Here is a 20,372-nt window from a genome sequence, read left to right as displayed (position 1 = left end):
GCAGGATTTCACTTGAGTATGGCATCCCTCAAACCTCCTTGATACTTTCTTCACAGTGATACCAAATTCATTCTCTCCCAATTACAACCCTTTCCCCCTTCAGGTATCAGCACCTCATTACCAAGTGAAATGGTTAGTTAAAACCACAGTCATCTCTCATGAACAGAGCTATGGAGGAGAAAGACCATCAGTTTTGCCTTTAGCATCTGTGCTTGATATAGTCTACCAAAGTATATTTTCAACTATTGAGAAAGAATTTGACATCTCAATTCCTCAATCTAGCAGCTGGTTTTTGACCTTCTTAAATTACTGCCAGGGTTACTCTAGCTCTGTAGAATGTTATCCACTTTAGTATCATCATCTTCAACCCACCGTCCTGCCAGGGGTAGAAGGGATTGACTTATTTTGCTACTTGTTATGTATCTGTACAAGTTTTTATAATGGTCAGGACAGCTGGCAAGACAGATTTAGACCTATGAGGTGGTATTCAAGAAAGGGAAGCTCTTAAGACTCCTCCGAAAGATGCTTCTAATTCATTTGTTTTGCTGGTTTGCAGCAACAATTGTACATTGGTTCCCGAGATGGATTGGTTCAGCTCTCCTTGCACAGATGTGACACTTATGGGAAAGCTTGTGCAGACTGCTGTCTTGCCAGAGACCCCTACTGTGCCTGGGATGGAAATGCATGCTCTCGATATGCACCCACTTCAAAAAGGTAAGAGGAACATTGCAGTATTATGAAGCCTTCCTTTCTACACCATGAACATCTCACACAAATGGCCTACTTTATAATGTGAATTAAAGAATAAGTATATAGAAAATATGGTCTGTTATAAGAATATTAAAATTAAACTGTTATTTTATCCCTTTATATAAAAGTGAATTTTGAAGGAGGATAAAATTGAATGTTCTGAAATTCTGAAATCTGGACTTTAAAGAATTCTGATAAGTCGTGTTCTTTTTCCTTTGAGTATATCAAACATCGCTAAAATTTTGTTTTGCCTTTTTATTTTACTCTTTCTACATTCCTTCATCCCTTCCTCATTTCCAAATATGTACGTACTCATAAACTGTTTTGCAAATAATGCGTAAATTCTTGTGTGTGTAAAAATGTGGTATATTTTTATATCACAGCACGTCCCAGTGATTCTCAGTAAATGTTTATTTTTATGCTAATAACTCCTACTTGAGCAAATTTAGCCACTCAGATGAACTTAACAACAAACTGTTGCCCTGCTGTTTGTAAAAATACCGCTGTTCTGAAGCGCAAGGCAGTACACAATACTGGGGAAGCTAGCACAACTTGTACAAGGAAAGGTCACGGAAACTCCATAGACACATCCAAACTCCCTGAGGGACCAAGTTGCTGGGCAAAGGGCTGTGGGGACCATGGTCTAGGGGAACATCTAGCTCAATTGGCATAACATAGGTTATAAAGATGTTCTACATTCTACCTCAGTGAGTGGCGTCTGGGGTCTTAAAAGCCTGTGAGCAGCCATCTAAGATACTCCACTGGTCTCACCCTGTCAGGAGGGAGGGAGAATGAAGAGAACAGGATACAAGGGAAAGATTAGTCCAAAAGACTAATGGACCACAGCTACCAAGGCCCCCACCGTACTGAGTCCAGTACAACTAGATGGTGCCTGGCTACCACTAATGACTGCTCTGACCGGGATCAAAACAGAAGGTCCCAGACAGAACTGGAGAAAAATGTAGAACAAAATTCTAACTCACAAAAAAAAGACCAGACTTACTGGCCTGACAGAGACTGGAGAAACCCCGAGGGTATGGCCCCTGGGCACCCTCTTAGCTCAGTAACGAAGTCACTCCTGAGGTTCACCGTTCAGCGAAAGATTAGACAGCCCCATAAAACAAAACAAGACTAATGGGGCACAACAGCCCAGAAGGCAGGAGAGGACAGGAAAGCGGGTATAGGGAACCCAAGGTCGAGAAGGGACAGTGTTGACATGTCGTGGGGTTGTTAACTAATGTCATAAAACAGTATGTGTACTAACTGTTTAATGAGAAACTACTTGTTCTGTAAACCTTCATCTGAAGTACAAAAAAAAAAAAAAAAGATTTGGTTATCAAAAAATAAAAACACCACTTTTCTGAACCAACAAATTCTAGCTAGGAATTTATTTTGCGTAGACATTTGCAAAAATACCACTATGTTTTATGTTTAAGGACATTCATCGCAGCACTGTTTGTAGTGGCAAAATAACCAGAAATAACCTGAATGTCTGTTAATATGATTGATACTGGCTAAATACATTATGATATGGTTTTTTAAAAATTTGAATGACAAAACCAACATTTTCTAAAGAATTTTTTCAAATTTTCTTTTTTACCCCCTCTAGGAAAAACTTCAGCAAATTTTAGATGATATATATTTTTTAAATGTTTAGTTCTTTATTAACAAAATAAGATAGCAGGCAAACATATGCTATTCCTACTACCACCTATGCACTTTTTTCTTTTTTAAATTTTACTAATTTATCAAATTCCAAAGTCTGGAGAGCATAGATTGAACGTATAGTACAACAGGAAATACTGCATAAAATTAGGAGACATTTTAAGTTTCCTTAATTCTCTGAATTAAATGTAAATTGGTAGGTACTATAATACAAGTTGAAAGTAAAAATGACACCAACATTTTGTTATGGTTTTTGTGCAAGAAGCTACTCATCCTAGTAAGTCTTTTGGGAATGCTTTACTAGAAACTAAAAAACAAAATGTTCATTAATTGGTAATAAACCTTCAGTTTGATGAATTGACCTCATTCCTTAAAAAGCCAAGATTTAAAAACATTCTTGACCTTATGTACCTCATGCCATCATAATTTTTTTCCTCCTGTACTTCCCAAGACTCTTTCTCTGAGCTTGCAGACATGCCACTGTGATGCTTTGCCTTACCTAACATAATGTCCATGTGAGCTAAAAAGATGTGTAAGATGGATCAGTCTTGTAGAAGGTTGTCATCCAGTCAGCATCACCCTTAAGCAACAACCTTGCAAAAGGTTTACTGTTACTTCTATGATCTCTGAGATGGCAACATAAAATAGGCAAAGCAAATGAAAATGTACTGTAAGAGTATAAGACTTGTTAAACTAAAATGAATAGATTTTTTTCTTTCTTTGTACAGTAGTTGCTGTTTTCTCTTAAGGAAAATATATGACAATGATGCACAAAGTCATTATTTTATTATCACTACACTACACAGAAAAAAATGTGTCTACATATCAGAAGGTAGAAATAGCATGTGGTCATTAATGCCATATTAACTTGTAGTTCTGTTTCAAGAGACAATATTTAATTTGCTGCTTAATCAAATCTGTGTAACAATGAATATCCGTATGATAAGGTGCTTTGTATGTGTGTGCACTTTCCTCCTTAACTAGCTAAAGCTATTTTACATCTTACTACTTTCCAATGACTGACTGAAAAAGAGTGGAGGGTTAGTTACCCTCATTTGATGTCTGTTAAAAGCAAGTTATATTTATATTCAACCTGTTCTGTTGAATAATTTGTCAAAAGTCATAAAAAAGAAAACAGTAGTACTTAAATAAAATTCAGCTCATCTTATTGTCAAAACATGATTGTTCTATTAGGACCCTAATACTAGTAGCATTTTTATTAATGTTGAATTGGAGTGGAGACCTTTTTTTAAGTTGATCAGTAAGACAAGCATAGTTTTGCATCTGTCACTGTTATTAATGTTATATGTAAACTTTCTACACTACAAATACCATGCTTAAAGTTCTAAACAGTTTAATCTCTTTCTGTAGGCGAGCTAGACGCCAGGATGTGAAGTATGGGGACCCAATCACCCAGTGCTGGGACATTGAAGACAGTAAGTATAGGTTTAATATGCTTTCATCCCTTTAAACATTTAAGCCTAGTCTTTGTATGTTTCATCATATGACTTAAAACATCTATGTGGAAAAAATAGAGACTCATACTATTATATAGGAAGATCTCATTTTGTACAGTGTTTATATTCTGGAAAAGCAACAGGAGATTTTATAAATCAACTCCATGTCTGTGTGCCTAAGTCAGTGATCCTTCGTTATATCATTATTTGTTTCATATGTCTTTTAAAGTCCTGTACTGTTTCTTTTTTTTTTTTTTACTGCCTTATCTATCCTTATAAAATTTGAAAATTGCTGTTAGGGATAGAGCAGGATATAGCCTAAATGTTTGGCCATTTAGAGTAAACTCAGAGACCCTCCCAGAAAGACCTGATAAAAGTGTAGAGACTTATTAAAAAGAAAACTTTAGGTAACCTGCACTTTATTTTTTATTCATGTATTTATTTAATCAGTAAATATTTATTAAGTGACTTCCATGTCTTGGGTATACTGTGAGACAAAGAAACTCCTCAGAGAGCTTACGATTTCTTTTGGGAGCTATCATAAGTCACAATTAATGACATGGAACTTTAGAGAAAAGAGACATCACCAGATGCTGTATTATTCAGAGACAATTTCATAGTATGGAAGAGCCTAGAAGCCTAAGTAGAAGAGGGGCAGAGTTGCAGACAGAGAGGAGGCCTAGGGATTGAGTCTGGTAACAGAGAAAAAAAAAATCTATATGTGTGTATTTTTCCAAAGTTGTAGTTACTTTCCACAATCAAACGCTGCCTTCAGATAGAAAACACACATACACAAACATACACACACACACACACACACACACACACACACACACATACCTGGGGAAAATAAAGTACTGCTTTCCTTTTTCACCAAGTACTTCATCAAAAGCACTTCCTTCTTCCTACCACTGATGTAAATAAACAACCCAAATTTCATAGACTGTAACTCGTGGCCCTGCAGTGTTTCCTTAATTTAAAGACAAAACAAAGTAATTATTTTAAATTCATTCATGCAAAAACTGGACAATGAATAAAGAAGACTGAAGAATTGACGCCTTTGAATGATGGTGTTGGCAAAGAATATTGAATATACCATGGAAGCCAGAAGAACAAACAAATCTATTCTTGGAAGCAATACAGCAGCATGCTCCTTAGAAGCAAAGATGGCGAGATTTCATCTCACATACTTTGGATATGTTATCAGGAGGGACCAGTCCCTGGGGAAGAACATAATGCTTGGTGAAGCAGAGAGTCAGGAAAAAAGAAGAAGACCCTCAACAAGATGGATTGACACAGTGGCTGCAGCAGTGGGCTCAAGCATAACGACGATTGTGAGCATGGCGCGGGACGGGACAGTGTTTCATTCTGTTGTACGTAGGGTTGCTACGAGTCGGAGCTGACTTGATGGTATTGAACAACAATAACAACATTTTAAATTCATAATTTCATTCTTCTGAAAAATAAGCTCTGGTCCAGAACAGTTTGTTTGACCTCTTATTCTAATGTGTAGGTGATATCATGCCCACTGTTTCATTCAGCATTACTGTGTGCTATGTATATAATTCTGTGCATGTGCATATGAGATTCAACAGGAACTGTTATAGCTATTGAGGTACACTGGTAAACTTTTGTTCATCACAAACAAAAACAGTTTTTGTGTTCATGGGACTTATATTCAAGTGTGTGTTAGGGACGGGCAGGCAATAAACATAAAAACAAGTAAAATATATGCTGTGTCAGATGATACATGTTATACAGAAAGTGGTATAAGGCATAGATATGCCTAAGGCACTTGCAATTATTGTCTCCATTTCCTCATATTCCATTGTTGCTGTAACCCATTGCACACAGACTTTCGTAACCATCATTCTACTGAATCCATTCTTGTCAGAGTCACCACGAATTTTCTCCTTAGCAAACCCCAATAGTCAATTTTCAGCTCTCATTTTTACTTAATCTCTAACTCCCTCTTCCTTGAATCATTTTCTTCGTTTGACTTCTATGCAGTGGTGTGCTAGAGCCAGCTCATATGGCCTTGTGACAGATGACCATTAATTGTTTAGGAATTTTGTGAATGGCTTGAAATCAGCCATACTGGGAGTATTCCCACCACAAAAATCAGCAGGCACTACAAACCAAGGCGTTTTGTTTTCAGAGATTTGGCGTCCCGCTATACCTCTGCTTCTATGACACCATGTCCTTCAAGTTTTTCTCTTACCTTACAGACTTCTCCTTCTGAGTGTTCTTAACTTTAGTTTTCTTCCCACCTTCTAAATATCATAGTGCCCAAGCTACTTTTCCACTCTGTCTCTGTTCACTCCCTAAGTTCATCAGTTTCAAAACCATCAGAGGCTGTTTGTGTCAGACTTATGTTTGCTGTCTTAGTTATCTAGTGCTACTATAACAGAAATACTACTAATGGGTGGCTTTAACAAACAGAAATTTATATTCTCATAGTTTAGGAGGCTAGAAGTCCAAATTCAGCGTGCTGGCTCTAAGGGAAGGCTTGCTCTCTCTGTCGGCTCCGGAGGCAGGTCCTTGTTTATTTTAGCTTCTACTTTTGGGCGATCTTCATGTGGCTTGGCATCTCTCTTCTCCCATCTCTGCTTCTCTCTCTTGCTTGTTCGATCTCTTTTATATCTAAAATAGTCTGACTGAAGACACCCATAAAAACCCATTGCCGTTGAGTCAATTCCAACTCATAGCGACCCTACAAGACAGAGTAGAACTGCCCCGGAGGGTTTCCAAGGAACAGCTGGTGGATTCAAACTGCCAACCTTTTGGTTAGCAGCCTTAGTGCACCTTCAAACTCCTCCAGCCTCTACCCATTACCCAATTCCAAGACCATTTCCACATTTAGGTGTTTGTTAGAGCAGCACCCTACTCTGGAAACCAAATTCTGTCCTAGTTATCTAGTGCTGCTATAACAGAAATACCACAAGTGGGTGGCTTTAACAAACAGAAATTTATTTTCTCGAAGTTAGGGGGCTAGAAGTCTGAACTCAGGGTGCCAGCTCTAGGGAAAGGCTTTCTATCTCTGTCGGCTCTGGAGGAAAGTCCTTGTCTCTTTAAGCTTCTGCTCCTGGACAGTCTTCGTGACTTGGCATCTCTCTTCACCCATCTCTGCTTCTCTTGCTTGCTTGTTTAATCTCTTTTATGTCTCAAAAGAGATTGACTCAAGACATACCCTACACTAATCCTGTCTCATTACCATAGCAAAGACAACCCGTTCTCAAATGGGATTATAACCATAAGCATGGAGGTTAGGATTTACAACATTTATTTTTGGGGGACACAATTCAATCCATAACACTTGCATGCCTTCTAAAAGCTCTATGATCTATTTCCTAATGCCCTAATAAGCATCTCAAACTTATGTCTGAAAAATAATTCTTGTTATCTTTTCCAAAACCTTTTTGTTCTGCAGACTTTCCCATTTTAGTAAGTAGCCCTAGTCACCCAATTGCTTAGGTCAAAAAGCTAGAAGCCATCTTTTTATTCTTCTATTGCTTTCACATCTTATATTCAATCTCTCAATAAATGTGCCTCTATAGCTACATTTATTCTACTTCTTACCACCTCTGCAGATGCCAGCCTAGCTATAGCCACTGTACCTCTTCAGTAGCCTTTCAATTGGTCTCCTTGCTTCCCTACTCCCCTTCAGTCTATTCCCCACTTGAAGCCAAAATAATCTTTTTAAAACATAAATCAGATCAGTATTCCCTTACTCAGAATCTTTCAGTAGCTTCTTAGCACAGCTACTAAAAAATCCACAGCATTTACCATGGCCTACTTGATCAAGACTGTTCTTGATCTGGTTCCTAATATATTATCTGAACTTCTCTCACATCACTATTGCATGGTTCACTCACTGGCTTTCTTACACTTTTTCAAAAGCATCAGTCTGGTTCCTGCCTTGTGGATGTTTGCATTTGTTGTCCTCTGTACCTGAAGAACTCTTCTCTCCAGATGTCTATAGAGCTCCATGTTCACATCATATAATTCTGTACTTAAATGTTAATTCCTTAGACAGACCCTCCCTGACCACCCTACATGAAATATCTTTTCCCCTTTCACCACATGTTTCTTAATCTGCTTTATTTTTATTTGTAGTGTATAACAATTCAAAACGCTATATTCCTTATTTATTCATTTACTTGATTACTTTGTCTCCATCACTGGAATGCAAACTTCTTGAGGTCAGTGACTTTGCTTATAATATTCATCACTATATCCCCAGCACCTAAAGCAATGCCCGTATGGTAGGCACACAGTATTTTCTTAATGGAGGGGAGATACTCAAATGGATAACGTTTGAACCGTGCCTTAAGGAGAATGTCAAATTTTACAAGGTAGATGAAGTAACATTAATTAAAAACAGAAAAACCTGACATGGATTGGGTTAAGTTTGTTACATTCCCTGTTATTCTATGGAGTTTATGTTTATCCTGTAGGTGTTAGGAATCTATTTCATATTTCTATGTAGGTGTCATGGATTGAATTGTGTCCCCCCAAAATGTATGTATCAATTTGGCTAGGCCATGATTCCCAGTGTTGTATGGTTGTCCTCCATTTTGTGATTGTAATTTTATGTTAAAGAGGATTAGGGTGGTATTGTAACACCACCCTTACCCAGGTCACATCCCTGATCCAATGTAAAGGGAGTTTTCCTGGGGTGTGGCCTGCAGCACCTTTTATCTTATAAGAGATAAAAGGAAAAGGAAGCAAGCAGAGAGCTGGGGACCTCATACCACCAAGAAAGCAGTGCCAGCAGCAGAGTGCGTTCTTTGGACTGGGCTTCCTACACAGAGAATCTCCCAGACCAAGGGAAGACTGATGAAAAGGACCTTCTTCTGGAGCTGACAGAGAGAGAAGGCCTTTCCCTGGAGCTGATGCCCTGAATTTGGACTTGTAGCCTACTAGACTGTGAGAAAATAAATTTCTCTTTGTTAAAGTCATCCACTTGTGGTATCGCTGTTATAGCAGCACTAGATGACCAAGACAGTAGGGGAATGGAAAGATCACTTGAAAGTACTTGACACCTGTATAGGTAATTTATTGGAATAAGAGGAACTAGAGGCAGAGAACCAATTGTGAGACTTTATAAATAAAGATTATGAGGGTATTTACAACCTAATATTCTCCATTGCCATCGCAGTGGAGTAGTTTCAATTCACAATGGAGTGAAGGGGGAAGATTTGAACCAATAATTCTTAGTAAAGAAGATAGGATGTGACTTGCTTATAATCTAACATAAATATGTGTTGCACTTTCTAGGTAACCAAGTCTTGAATAATTTGCAAGAATATAGTTCTTTTCTTCCTTCTTTCCTTATTACTTTAATTTTTAAATGCTATGTAAGGAAAGAAGGAAGAAAAGAACTATATTCCTGCAAACTGGGGCCTTGGTGGCACAGTGGTTAAGAGCTATGGCTGCTAACCAGAAGGTCTGCAGTTCAAATCAACTGGCCACTTTTTGTAAATCCCGTGGGGCAATTCTACGCTGTCCCATAGGGTCACTATGAGTCAGAATCAACTCGACAGCAATGAGTTTGTTTTTTTTTTGTTTTTTTTTATCGTTATTAGTGATATAAAATCAATAATGCATGTAGATGAACTATGCTTAATAATATTAAAGAGATATAATCTTGACCTCCAGTGATATGTCATATATTTCTTATGAAGAAATATTCAAGGCATTTCACTGTGAAAAGAAAAATTTTTTAATTGCAATCTGAAAGACCAAAATACTCTCTTCAAAATTATTTTACTCTTTTTTTATTGTGCTTTAAATGAAAGTTTACAATTCAAGTCAGTTTCTCCTACAAAAATTTATACATGCATTGCTATGTGACAATAGTTGCTCTCCCTATACTGTGACAGCTCACTCCTCCTTTCTACGCCACATTTCCCATGTCCATTCAACCAGCTCCTGACCCTCTGTGCCTTCTCATCTCACATCTGGACGGTAGCTGCCCACTTAGTCTCATGTATCTACTTGAGCTAAGAAGCTCACTCCTCATGAGTATCACTTTATGTCCCATAGTCCAGTCTAATCTTTGTCTGAAGAGTTGGCCTCAGGAATGGTTTCAGCTCTGAGCCAACAGAGAGTCCGGAGGCCATGTCTTCCGGGGTCCCTCCAGTCTCAGTCAAACCATTAAGTCTGGTCTTTTTACTAGAATTAGAGTTCTGGACCTCACTTTTCTCCTGCTCTGTCAGGGACTCTCTGTTGTGTTCCCTGTCAGGGCGGTTGTTGGTGGTAGCCAAAATTATTTTACTCTTAATGAGGCTATATTCTGCTGTTTTATAACACTATAGAATACATCTTTTGCACCATTCAAAGTTAGATAATAATAGAATATTTTATATGTACATATATGTGTATATACAGACATATATTTTTAGATTTAAAAGTAGAAAATTTAAAACTCAGAGATGAAACAAACATTATTAGAAGCAAGGATAAATTCTAGGTATTTGTTGACAAACTGATGAAGTGTTGACTTTTTGTCATAGGACCACTATCTTTTACCAACATAACAAAGGATTTCAGATAATCAACTCACTATTTTGGTCATCCAGTTGATTTCACTAATTTACTGTCTCCTGAATTGACCAATACCTCGGTTGAATCAGTCTGAGTTTCTCCTGGGCGTTTGCCCCAACCTCTGATAATTAGCCTTCACCCTTCCTGCTTTGTTCACAAACTCCCTTTGCTCAGGAAACTGCCATCTGTTATTAGGAAATGATGCGTGTCTTTTTCTTCTCTGATCGGAATTAGTGATCTTTCTGTGCATTAGGAATTTATTAACTGTGAAAATTGCAGATATAATCTGTTGAATTGGCAGAGATAGTGAATAGATTACAGGTTTCAAATGGAATCCACACATTTTGAAGGTTATGATGCTAATTCATAATAGTATCAGCATGCTTGACTTAATCATTGCTGCTAAAACACAAATAAGTACAAAAGGCATTTCTTGAAAAAAAACCTATATGGTATATGTGCATTCATGTCATTTGCTGATAATTTTGTGTGCTTAAGTTTAGAATTTACTTATGTCCCTTAAGCCCTGCTCTTTGGTTTATGCTTAAAATACTAAGTAGGCCCATCTGCAGAACTGAGACATCTGAATATATGATGAAAAAGTGCATGTTTGGGCCAGGCTGAGCAGCCGTCATTTTTTATTTGATCAGATTTGACCAACAGATCTTAGATCACACATGGGACACAGCCTTTGGCTACTCTGGATGGAATGCATTTCAGGTGGTGCAGCTGATTTACGAGAATAAGGTGTCTGAGACCGCTGCTCCTTTGGCATCCATTAACTATCTCATAGCACATGCATGTTGAGCTGGAGTATCCTTCTAGAATAAAAAGAAAATTTGGTGTTGATAATACATATAATGTCCAGATACTAAGCATTAGAGCATTTGGTTTATTATCATCATTATAGAATTCCATCAAGGAGGATGACCGTACTTACTCTTTTGAATAAAAATTTCTTAATATTCTAAAATAAGATTTGTGGACCAATTCATGGTAGAATTTCTCTTTAAAAGTGAAGTTTTTCTTCCAGAACTACCTACAAAATTAGTTACATTTTATATATAAGAAAAGGTATAATTTTTTTTCCAGAACTATCTACAAAACTAGCTACATTTAATACATAAGCAAAGGTGTTAATGCACTAAAAGATGCAGAAGGTTCATTTGGCTCAGAGAACGAGATTCAGTGTTTAAACTTACATCTTGTGAGTTTTTATTCTTAAAAAGTCAATTGATAGGTAATATATTGTTGAAGGAGTTAAAATTGCACTGCAGGAATAGAGTTTTAAAAGTCAATCTATTGAATAATATTTGACTCTTAAGTTACAATACTATAGCATGAATTTCCTTTCTCTTTAATAATGTGTATGATTCTTTCCCTCATGGCATCTGTTCTAAATCAGTCTATTTTCCTATTGCTTTTAAAATCAGGTCAAGGTTAATCTCCTATTCCATGTTTGCTTTCCAGACATTAGTCATGAAACTGCTGATGAAAAGGTGATTTTTGGCATTGAATTTAATTCAACCTTTCTGGAATGTATACCTAAATCTCAACAAGCATCTATTAAGTGGTATGTCCAGCGATCAGGAGATGAACATCGAGAAGAGGTAACTGATAGTCATCAAAGAATACTTGCCTTGAGAGAAATAATATAAAACTTAAATCAAGGTTTGGTTGTGAGAGAGGTTCAGTTTTTAACTCTTGTCATTATTTGTTAAAAAAAGAAATTATCAGCTTATATTAATACCAATGTAACAATGGCTTTGAGTTTGAAATAGGCCAATTTACACAAACGTATTAATAAAATACATCTAAAAGCAGACTGAATTTTTTTTAATTTACATAATTTTTATTTTCAAATTTTTACTTCTCATGGATTGCCTATATCTTAGAACAATTCCCTGATCAAGAACTACAACAATAAAAATCAGAATTAGATGTCTTGAGTTGCAACATGGTCCTTTGACCTTTGGCAATATCACTTAGTCTCTCTGGGCTAGGATTTTCTAAGATGGGTAAAATAAACTCATAAGTTACTGTGAAAATAATCAAATGAGCAAATACATATATGAATGTGGAAGCAGAGGTACTCACAAGTGTAAAATGTGCATATAAAATTACAGATATTCTCTATCAGGGAAAAAGTGTAGAGCAGGAAGGCGCACTGATCTTGTATTCAGAAAATGCTGGTTGTACCTTTGACTTGACTGCTAAGGGATCATGGGCATGTTGTAACTTATTTAGCATCTAGTTTCTCTGCAGTATAAGTAGCTGGAGCAAATGCTCCCCCAAATACCAACTTCTATAACAAATCTATAAACATTTAAAATAATACTTGTAATCAGTCAAGCATTAGTATAAAATAGTGGTTCTCAACCTAAGGCCTCCCAGGGGATATTTGGCAATGTCTGAGTCTTTTTGATTGTCACAGCTGGGTGGGTAAGAGAAGGTGCTACTGGTATTTAGGGGGTATGCTGCCAGAGATGCCAGAGGTGCCCCTAAACATCCTACAATGCACAGGACAATTCCTCACAACAAAGGATTATCCAGACCCAAGTGTCAATGCGGACAAGGTTGAGAAAGCTTGGAGCAGAAGAACCAAACGTTTATCATGAGAAATTGATTTAAGGATATAGTTGTACCATTACATTAAGCAGTTAATATCATTCTTTTCCTCTAATATTATAAGAATAATTTTTTCCATCATAATGTTGACCCTTTACATATTTAATACCAAGGCAATAATTTCATTATTTATTATTCCAAATTGCTCCAATAAACATGATTCTTTATCATAAGTAAAATCTGTTGCCATGGAGTCAATTCCGACTCAACTGACATCCATAAATTTGAAAACTATAGTAAATGCATGGTTACGCTGAGACTTTAAGGGCCCCAATTGTATAATATATATTGAAGTATTACCTGATGTAGAAGTAATTACTTAATCTCAAAACAAAGTACTTTTTATCTAAAAAATATTGGATGTTATCTGAATTTTTGAACATGTAGATTTTCTTTTAGTTGCATTGCAATATTTTACTTTTAAATTTCACTGAAGTGTATTGTTAGTTTTATAGCTAATCAAGTTTGATAATTGCTTTTCAGTTAAACGTAATTTTTAATAAATGATTTTTTCTCCATGGCATAATCTGAATCTTTTTTTTTTTTTAAATGTGGGTACTATGCTTGGACTAATCTTCCAGTTATAGATGTACACAGTTGCCTACCCATGTTTGCATTCACATCTTTCATCTTCCTGAAAATGCTATGCATTACTTTAATGTACCTTTTAACAGTATATCATACCATCATGATAGTATCATGCTCCATGAATTTTGATGGAGCAGGAATAGTCTATTTATTAAATTTTATTTAAAAGTCTTTTAACTACAGTATTTCAACTGGTATTTTCATCTGTCGTTGTAAATAGGCAATTACACATTGTCCAGGATATGCAATATTGCTTCCTGAGCTTAGAAAAAGGGCAAAATCCAGACTAGATTTGATGCATTTTTCTCAGCAGGATGCCTTCTGCTCCTTACCCATGGGGTCACAGTGTGGAATCTTTCCTCCACTCAAAAACAGACTGAGGGAGGGCCAGGATCTCCCGTGGCACCACGGCTGTCACCAGCTTATTCTCTGCCAGTAGGAGGACGTTTCCTTACTGAGCTGTTTCACAGTTGGGTGCTGCTGGGGGAGGTCATGATTCAGTTATCTACTGACTTTCTTATAAAGCTGCCCTTGAAATTGATGATGTTTATGCTGTAACTAGTGAGTTAATTGGCAGTCCCCAAGCTTCTGTTGAGCTTTTGTGATCTGGATGAATAAAAGAGGGACTACTTTATGCTACTTGCCATGCTCTATTTTCTCAGTGGGTGTTTAGAATTTTTAAAACATCTTCAAATATTTACATTTTTTTCTATTCTTGTGTTTTTATTTTATTTTTATTCTTTTTTTTTTTTTTTTTACCATAAAAGCAATATAAATGTGTTTGAAAATACAGTCACATAAAAAAAGAGCTGCGAGGCCACTAAGCACAGATAAGCATAAGTAACATTTTGATGTCTATTCAAACTTTATTTTCACTAACTGTTATACTTCTACCATTTTCCCTGCTCATTCAATTTTAACACCATGTTTTTCCTGTTCCGCCCCCCATCCCCCCCTTGACACCACAGTCATCCATGGCTGTTCCATGCTTTAAGTTTCTCTTTATTCAAGTTTTCACTTAAAAAAGAAGAAGAGTAATGATTTCCTTATATCTAAGTCTTTCTCTACTTTTCTAAATATTTTCTTAGGACAAATTCCTAGGAGTCAAATAACAGAGTTAAAGGCCTTGATTATTTTTATGGCTTTTGATAAACAATTGTATATTATTAATTTGCCATCAAAATCACAAAATTAGTGCCTTTTCTGGGCTCCTGAGGCAAAAGTGTGTCTTGTCATTTAGGAAAACTTTTACCAATCTGACATGAAAAAAAAATCATATTGTTTTAATGTCTATTTCTTTGACTATTAGTGGATGTGAACTGACCTCCTCATATTTCTTGGCCATTGGTAAAACCAAAAAACTAGTTGCTGTCAAGCCTATTCTGACTTATGGTAACACCATGTGTATCAGAGTAGACTGTGCTCCATAGGGTTTTCAGTGACTGGTTTTTTGGAAATTGGTCACCAGGCGTTTTTCCAAGGCACCTCTGGGTAGACTCAGACCTCCAACCTCTCAGTTAATAGCTGAACATGTTAACTGGTTGCACCATCCAAGGCCATTGGTATTCAGTTGTATTTGTTGAATTGTTTTGCCTGCCATTTGCTTAGTTTATATTGATGTATTCATTTTAAAATGATTTCTACAAGCCTTTTTTATAGTATAAAAAAACCAAACCAAATCCATTGCCATCAGGTTGATTCCAACTCATAGCAACCCTATAGGACAGAGTAGAACTGCCCCATAGAGTTTCTAAGGAGTGGCTGGTAGATTTGAACCACTGACCTTTTGGTTAGCAGCCAAGCTCTTAACCACTGCACCACCAGGGCTCCGTATATAGTATAGATATTAACACTTTAATGTAGTGTATAAGTACCTTTTTCTTAAGTTTTACATCTCCTAATTTTTTATGTCCCTAACATACATAAGTTTTCTATTTTATAATGACAGATGTATTGAATTCTACCTCTATGATTTCTCCATTATTATACTTACAAACTCCTTCTTCAATGAGAGAGTAAATATATATTTATAGAATGCTATTGTTGTCTTGTGCTATTCAGTCGATTCTAACTCATGGGGACCACACGTGTTACACAGTAGAACTACTCTATAGTGTTTTCTTGGTTGTAATCTTCAAGGAAGCAGATTGCCAGGTCTTTTCTTCCATAGTGCCAATGAGTGGGTTTGGACCACCAACCCTTTGGTTACCAGCCAAGTGCAGATTGTTTGCGCCACCTAGGGACTTATAGTTTATAAACGTACAAGAATATAGTTACCAAATACATACTTACGGTTTTATTTTTACATTTATACTTTGTGTTTTATATTTACATTTAGTCAAATATATGAAATTAATCTAGTAGTTACTTATGTATAAACTTGATTTTTTCTTTAAATAATAAGCCACTTGTCTCACCACTATTGGTGAATAAGTTTCCCTTTTTTATTGCTTGCTTAAAATAGTAATTACTAGTTTTGTGGTATATTAATAAATAGATCGTGTACTGTGTTACATAAGTATAAAATCCTTTGCCTGCTGGCACAGTGGATAAGAGATTGGCTGCTAACCAAAAGGTTGGCAGTTTGAATCCACCAGAAGCTCCTTGGAAACCCTATGGGGCGGTTCTATTCTGTCTTATAGGGTCGCTATGAGTCGGAATCTACTGGACGGCAACGGGTTTGGTTTTTGGTTTACATAAGTATACTCCGAGAAATTTAAAAACATGTATGCAGATGATTCCATTGTGGTTCCTTTTCTTAATCACCTATTAAATAAGTGCAGAGAAATTGTTAAAAGTGTTTTAGTCTTTTTTTTCCCTCATACTGATGAGCCTTCTTCCTTATATAATCCTATTTTTCCCTAGTAATATTTCTTATGCTTGTGGAAGAAAGGTGATATCCTTGAAGCCTTAGTTTCTTCCAAGATACGTGCAATGCTTTAGCTAGAAAAAAACTGACTGGTGAATTATCTGTAAAGGAATTAGCATTAGGCTGGTATTATCAGAGTAGGAAGTCCCCGACCTTTACCTGCAGCTTAGTACTTAACTGTCCTTTGTCCTTTACTACATAACTCTTCTCATTTTAAATGAATTGCCTTTCACTGAAGATCTACATTTAATAATACCAAACATATTATCCTTGTTCACGTTAGGCAAATGGATAGTCCACCCCAGTTTCAAGCATGGTTTTGATTTGTAAAGCTGAGCAGTTTTACTTATCGCTTCTAGAATGGAGAAAATTCCATGAGTTTAAATCAGTAGACAGAGATTATATTATCTTTTGGTAGAAGAGCTGAATTTTCTAAATTACCTCTGTTGACATTTCACTGTGGAGATACAGTCTGCATAATGCATCCTACTCCAGCTTGGAATGAAAGCATTACAGAGAATGAGAGTAAAGCAGGCAAATATTAATCAACTACTTAATTTCTAGGTCACAGATTTCTGTCTCTAAATTGGCAAAATCCTATGAAAATGTATCAGTTCAAAATGCGTCTGATTAGAGATGCTATTTCATTAGGGTATATTTTTGAAATTTTAGAAAGAGTAAACATCAGTAAGACAATTCCAGTGGACATTATGTAAATCTGGAAAGCCTGAAATTTATGAAAGCAAGTTTTCTACCTGTAGGTCAAAAAGGAAAGAACAAATTAAGCATTTCATGAAAGAAGGAAAAGGTGAAGGACCATGACTGAGTAATGACATGCCAGGTGTTTATGAAACTCGGAGTCCTGTGAGTACAAAACTCGAGTGGAAGAGAGGGAGGGGAAGCAGACCTCTAAACAACATAAACAGGATACAAACACAGAAGAGCAAAAACAATGATGAACTATTGTACAATATGTGTGAGATCAAAGCCATAATTTCTTCCTGTCAGAAGATTAAAAAGAACAATAAAAAGTACTGAGAGCTGTGATATTCTCTAAAAGCCACATTAAATTCAGTTTAAAAATTAGCAAGAAGACCAGTCATGAAAAGGAAATCTAGCTACAAACTGGAACTGAAGTTACCCACTTTGATTGTCATGCTAATAACCAAGGCTATTTTCTGTTAAGGAAACTACAGAAATAAAGGCTTCAGAACATTACCTCTCAAAAAACATGGCATAGTCTATTATGTTGCTAATAATACTTTACACTTTAACCTTCAAAGAGCTTTACTCTAAGTCCCCAAATACACCATATGCTATGCCACCAACTTGATAAATGGGAGACCAGTCGGTGAAGATAAATGAGTCATCATAGGAAGCAGAGAGGATAAGGATCAGAACTTGGCTGTGGAGCCAATATTCTGTGGCCTAAGATTTACTTAAATTTAAAAAAAAACAATTCTTACTATGGAATTATTTAAAGAGTATATATATGTATTCAAATTTAATTTAAGCATGAAGCATGAAACTCCTATGGTTTTGGGGAATGTAAATGAATTCAAGGTAAGATTGTATTACAGTGGCATTTAAAAATGTCTGGGCCTTTGAAAGAAATCCATTAGAAAAGGAGTAATGTACATTCAGTTCACCAAATGAGCAAAGGTAAGGGAAAAACCAAACAAACAAAACCCTGATGGTGTGGATACAGTGCAGAGCAAAGGCAGAACTGGAGACCATTCAGCCTCATTAACCAGGGATCTGAGCTGTGACCTGCCTTTGGCCTCGCGTGGTACCCCGCCAGCTGCACTTCTCTGGCACAGAGGGTGGTTCACCATATAGTTGTTAGTTAACTGGGCTGGTAGCCAAAGATGTTTCTTTTCCTTTTCTCATATTTCCAGAATTGGAGGGATTTTTTCCTACATATTTTTCACACAAAGATGCAGGTTAGAGTCCACCCACTGTGAATAAATTTAATTTAGCCGTTTTTATGCCTCCCTGATTTCCATCGACTTAAAGTCTACAATACAGGGGCAGATGTGTAAACTGGGAAATCTTCCAGACGTCTTTGTTGTTGTTGTTATTCCACTTAATGCTGAGCCACTCAGCAATACTCCACATTAAACAGGGCTCTTGTGTCTGTAAACATGCTTCCAGTTTTACTGAAGATAAATTCACTATTCACGCCAGATTGTGGGCCCGGGCAAGCTTAAATGTTTGAATTGTCTTTCAGTAATATTGTTTCAAAGGAGTTAAAGACCATCAGGTTTTAGGGGAGGTTCTTTTTTGTTCATTGTGCTTTCTCACACTTGAAATCACATTACCATGTTACAATATACCAAGGTATGGCAAATATTTCCACACATGACATAGTCTCAAGTATCAAATATACACACAGTATCAAAATTCAATCCATAGTAAAAAGGGAAATTCAGCTTTAAATGTTGCTACCCTTCCAACTATGGTCCTACTTATTTACAGCGCTAACATTCAAAAGGCTGTGCCCATGCCTTTCCACTTGACTTTTAACAAGTCACTGGTTACAGCTTCCATATGCTATTTGGATCATTTATTTAGTGATATCTACAAACTGAATGGAAACCCTGTTGGTGTAGTGGTTTGAAATGGTTGTTCTAGTCTATATTACAGATGGCAGCATGCACTAAAACTTTTTTTCCCACACAATGGCTATTAATGTTACAATCTAGCTCTCAAATTCAGATATCAACTTGTCTTCCTAATACACCAATTAGTATCTGAATTTTCTGTAAAAAAAGTCAGTTAATAGTTTCCAGTTATTGATTTTCACAGCTTTTCATTCCTATCTGTAGAGTAGTAGAAGCACTAACATTATTCCAAAGGTTTAGTTAGACTTAATAAAATCACATGTGAATAATTCAGGTTATGGTTTGGGGGCTGTTACTTTAGTTGAATTTTCTCATCCTCTTTGGCTATCGCTGACAATATTATGCTCGATGACAGAGAGATGGAGAATATGTCTTTAAGGTTCGTCTAAATAAAACTATGTTGCATGTTTTCATTTGCTCATAGCCCTCTCTGCTTTTAATTTATTGCCTACATTTTTCCAATTCTGCAGTTGAAACCCGATGAAAGGCTCATCAAAACCGAATACGGGCTACTGATTCGCAGTTTGCAGAAGAAGGACTCTGGGATGTATTACTGCAAAGCACAGGAGCACACTTTCATCCACACCATAGTGAAGCTGACTTTGAATGTCATTGAGAATGAACAGATGGAAAATACCCAGAGGGCAGAGCACGAGGAGGGGCAGGTCAAGGATCTGTTGGCTGAGTCACGGTTGAGATACAAAGACTACATCCAAATCCTTAGCAGCCCAAACTTCAGCCTTGACCAGTACTGCGAACAGATGTGGCACAGGGAGAAGCGGAGACAGCGAAACAAGGGCGGCCCAAAGTGGAAGCACATGCATGAAATGAAGAAGAAGAGAAATAGAAGACATCACAGGGACTTGGATGAGCTTCCTAGAGCTGTGGCCACGTAGTTTTCTATTTAATTTAAAGTATTCTTTGCCAACAAATATACTGTCTTCTGTTTTGTACCTCCCTTATACTAACTCATAAATGCTTTCCATGGAGTTTTGCTAAGGCACAAGAACAATAATCTGAATAAGATTATATATGGTGAATATGGGCTAGTAAGGGCAAATAATTCATCTGAACTGGTTTTCCAAGAGCTAAACTTGCAACTGCAAAGTATAAGAATTATACTCAAAATAGGGGCTTTGCATTTGTAAATGTTTTTATGTTTTGAGTTTTTGAATTTATTATGTCATGTAAATAATTGAGCTAAGCAAGCATCAAATTTAATATTGTAATAAGGTGATTATT

At 36.6% G+C, this 20,372-nt stretch overlaps 1 protein-coding gene across 1 annotated transcript in view; it reads left to right on the top strand.

The window, feature by feature from the left end:
• Window positions 1-20,129, top strand: part of SEMA3D (semaphorin 3D) — a 162,066-nt gene extending 141,937 nt beyond the window's left edge. The window contains exons 14-17 of the mRNA XM_004381477.2: window positions 557-714; window positions 3,787-3,851; window positions 11,892-12,031; window positions 19,601-20,129. Of these exons, the coding sequence (XP_004381534.1) occupies window positions 557-714; window positions 3,787-3,851; window positions 11,892-12,031; window positions 19,601-20,026 (789 nt within the window). The 3' untranslated portion in view covers window positions 20,027-20,129. The remainder of the gene's footprint in view (window positions 1-556; window positions 715-3,786; window positions 3,852-11,891; window positions 12,032-19,600) is intronic.
• Window positions 20,130-20,372: the final 243 nt, after the last annotated feature.

The sequence above is a fragment of the Trichechus manatus genome, unplaced genomic scaffold (genome assembly GCF_000243295.1).
Source record: "Trichechus manatus latirostris isolate Lorelei unplaced genomic scaffold, TriManLat1.0 scaffold00085, whole genome shotgun sequence".
NCBI lineage: Eukaryota > Metazoa > Chordata > Mammalia > Sirenia > Trichechidae > Trichechus > Trichechus manatus.
The sequence above is the reverse complement of the archived record's forward strand: the minus strand, read 5'-3'. Positions and strand labels throughout refer to the sequence as shown.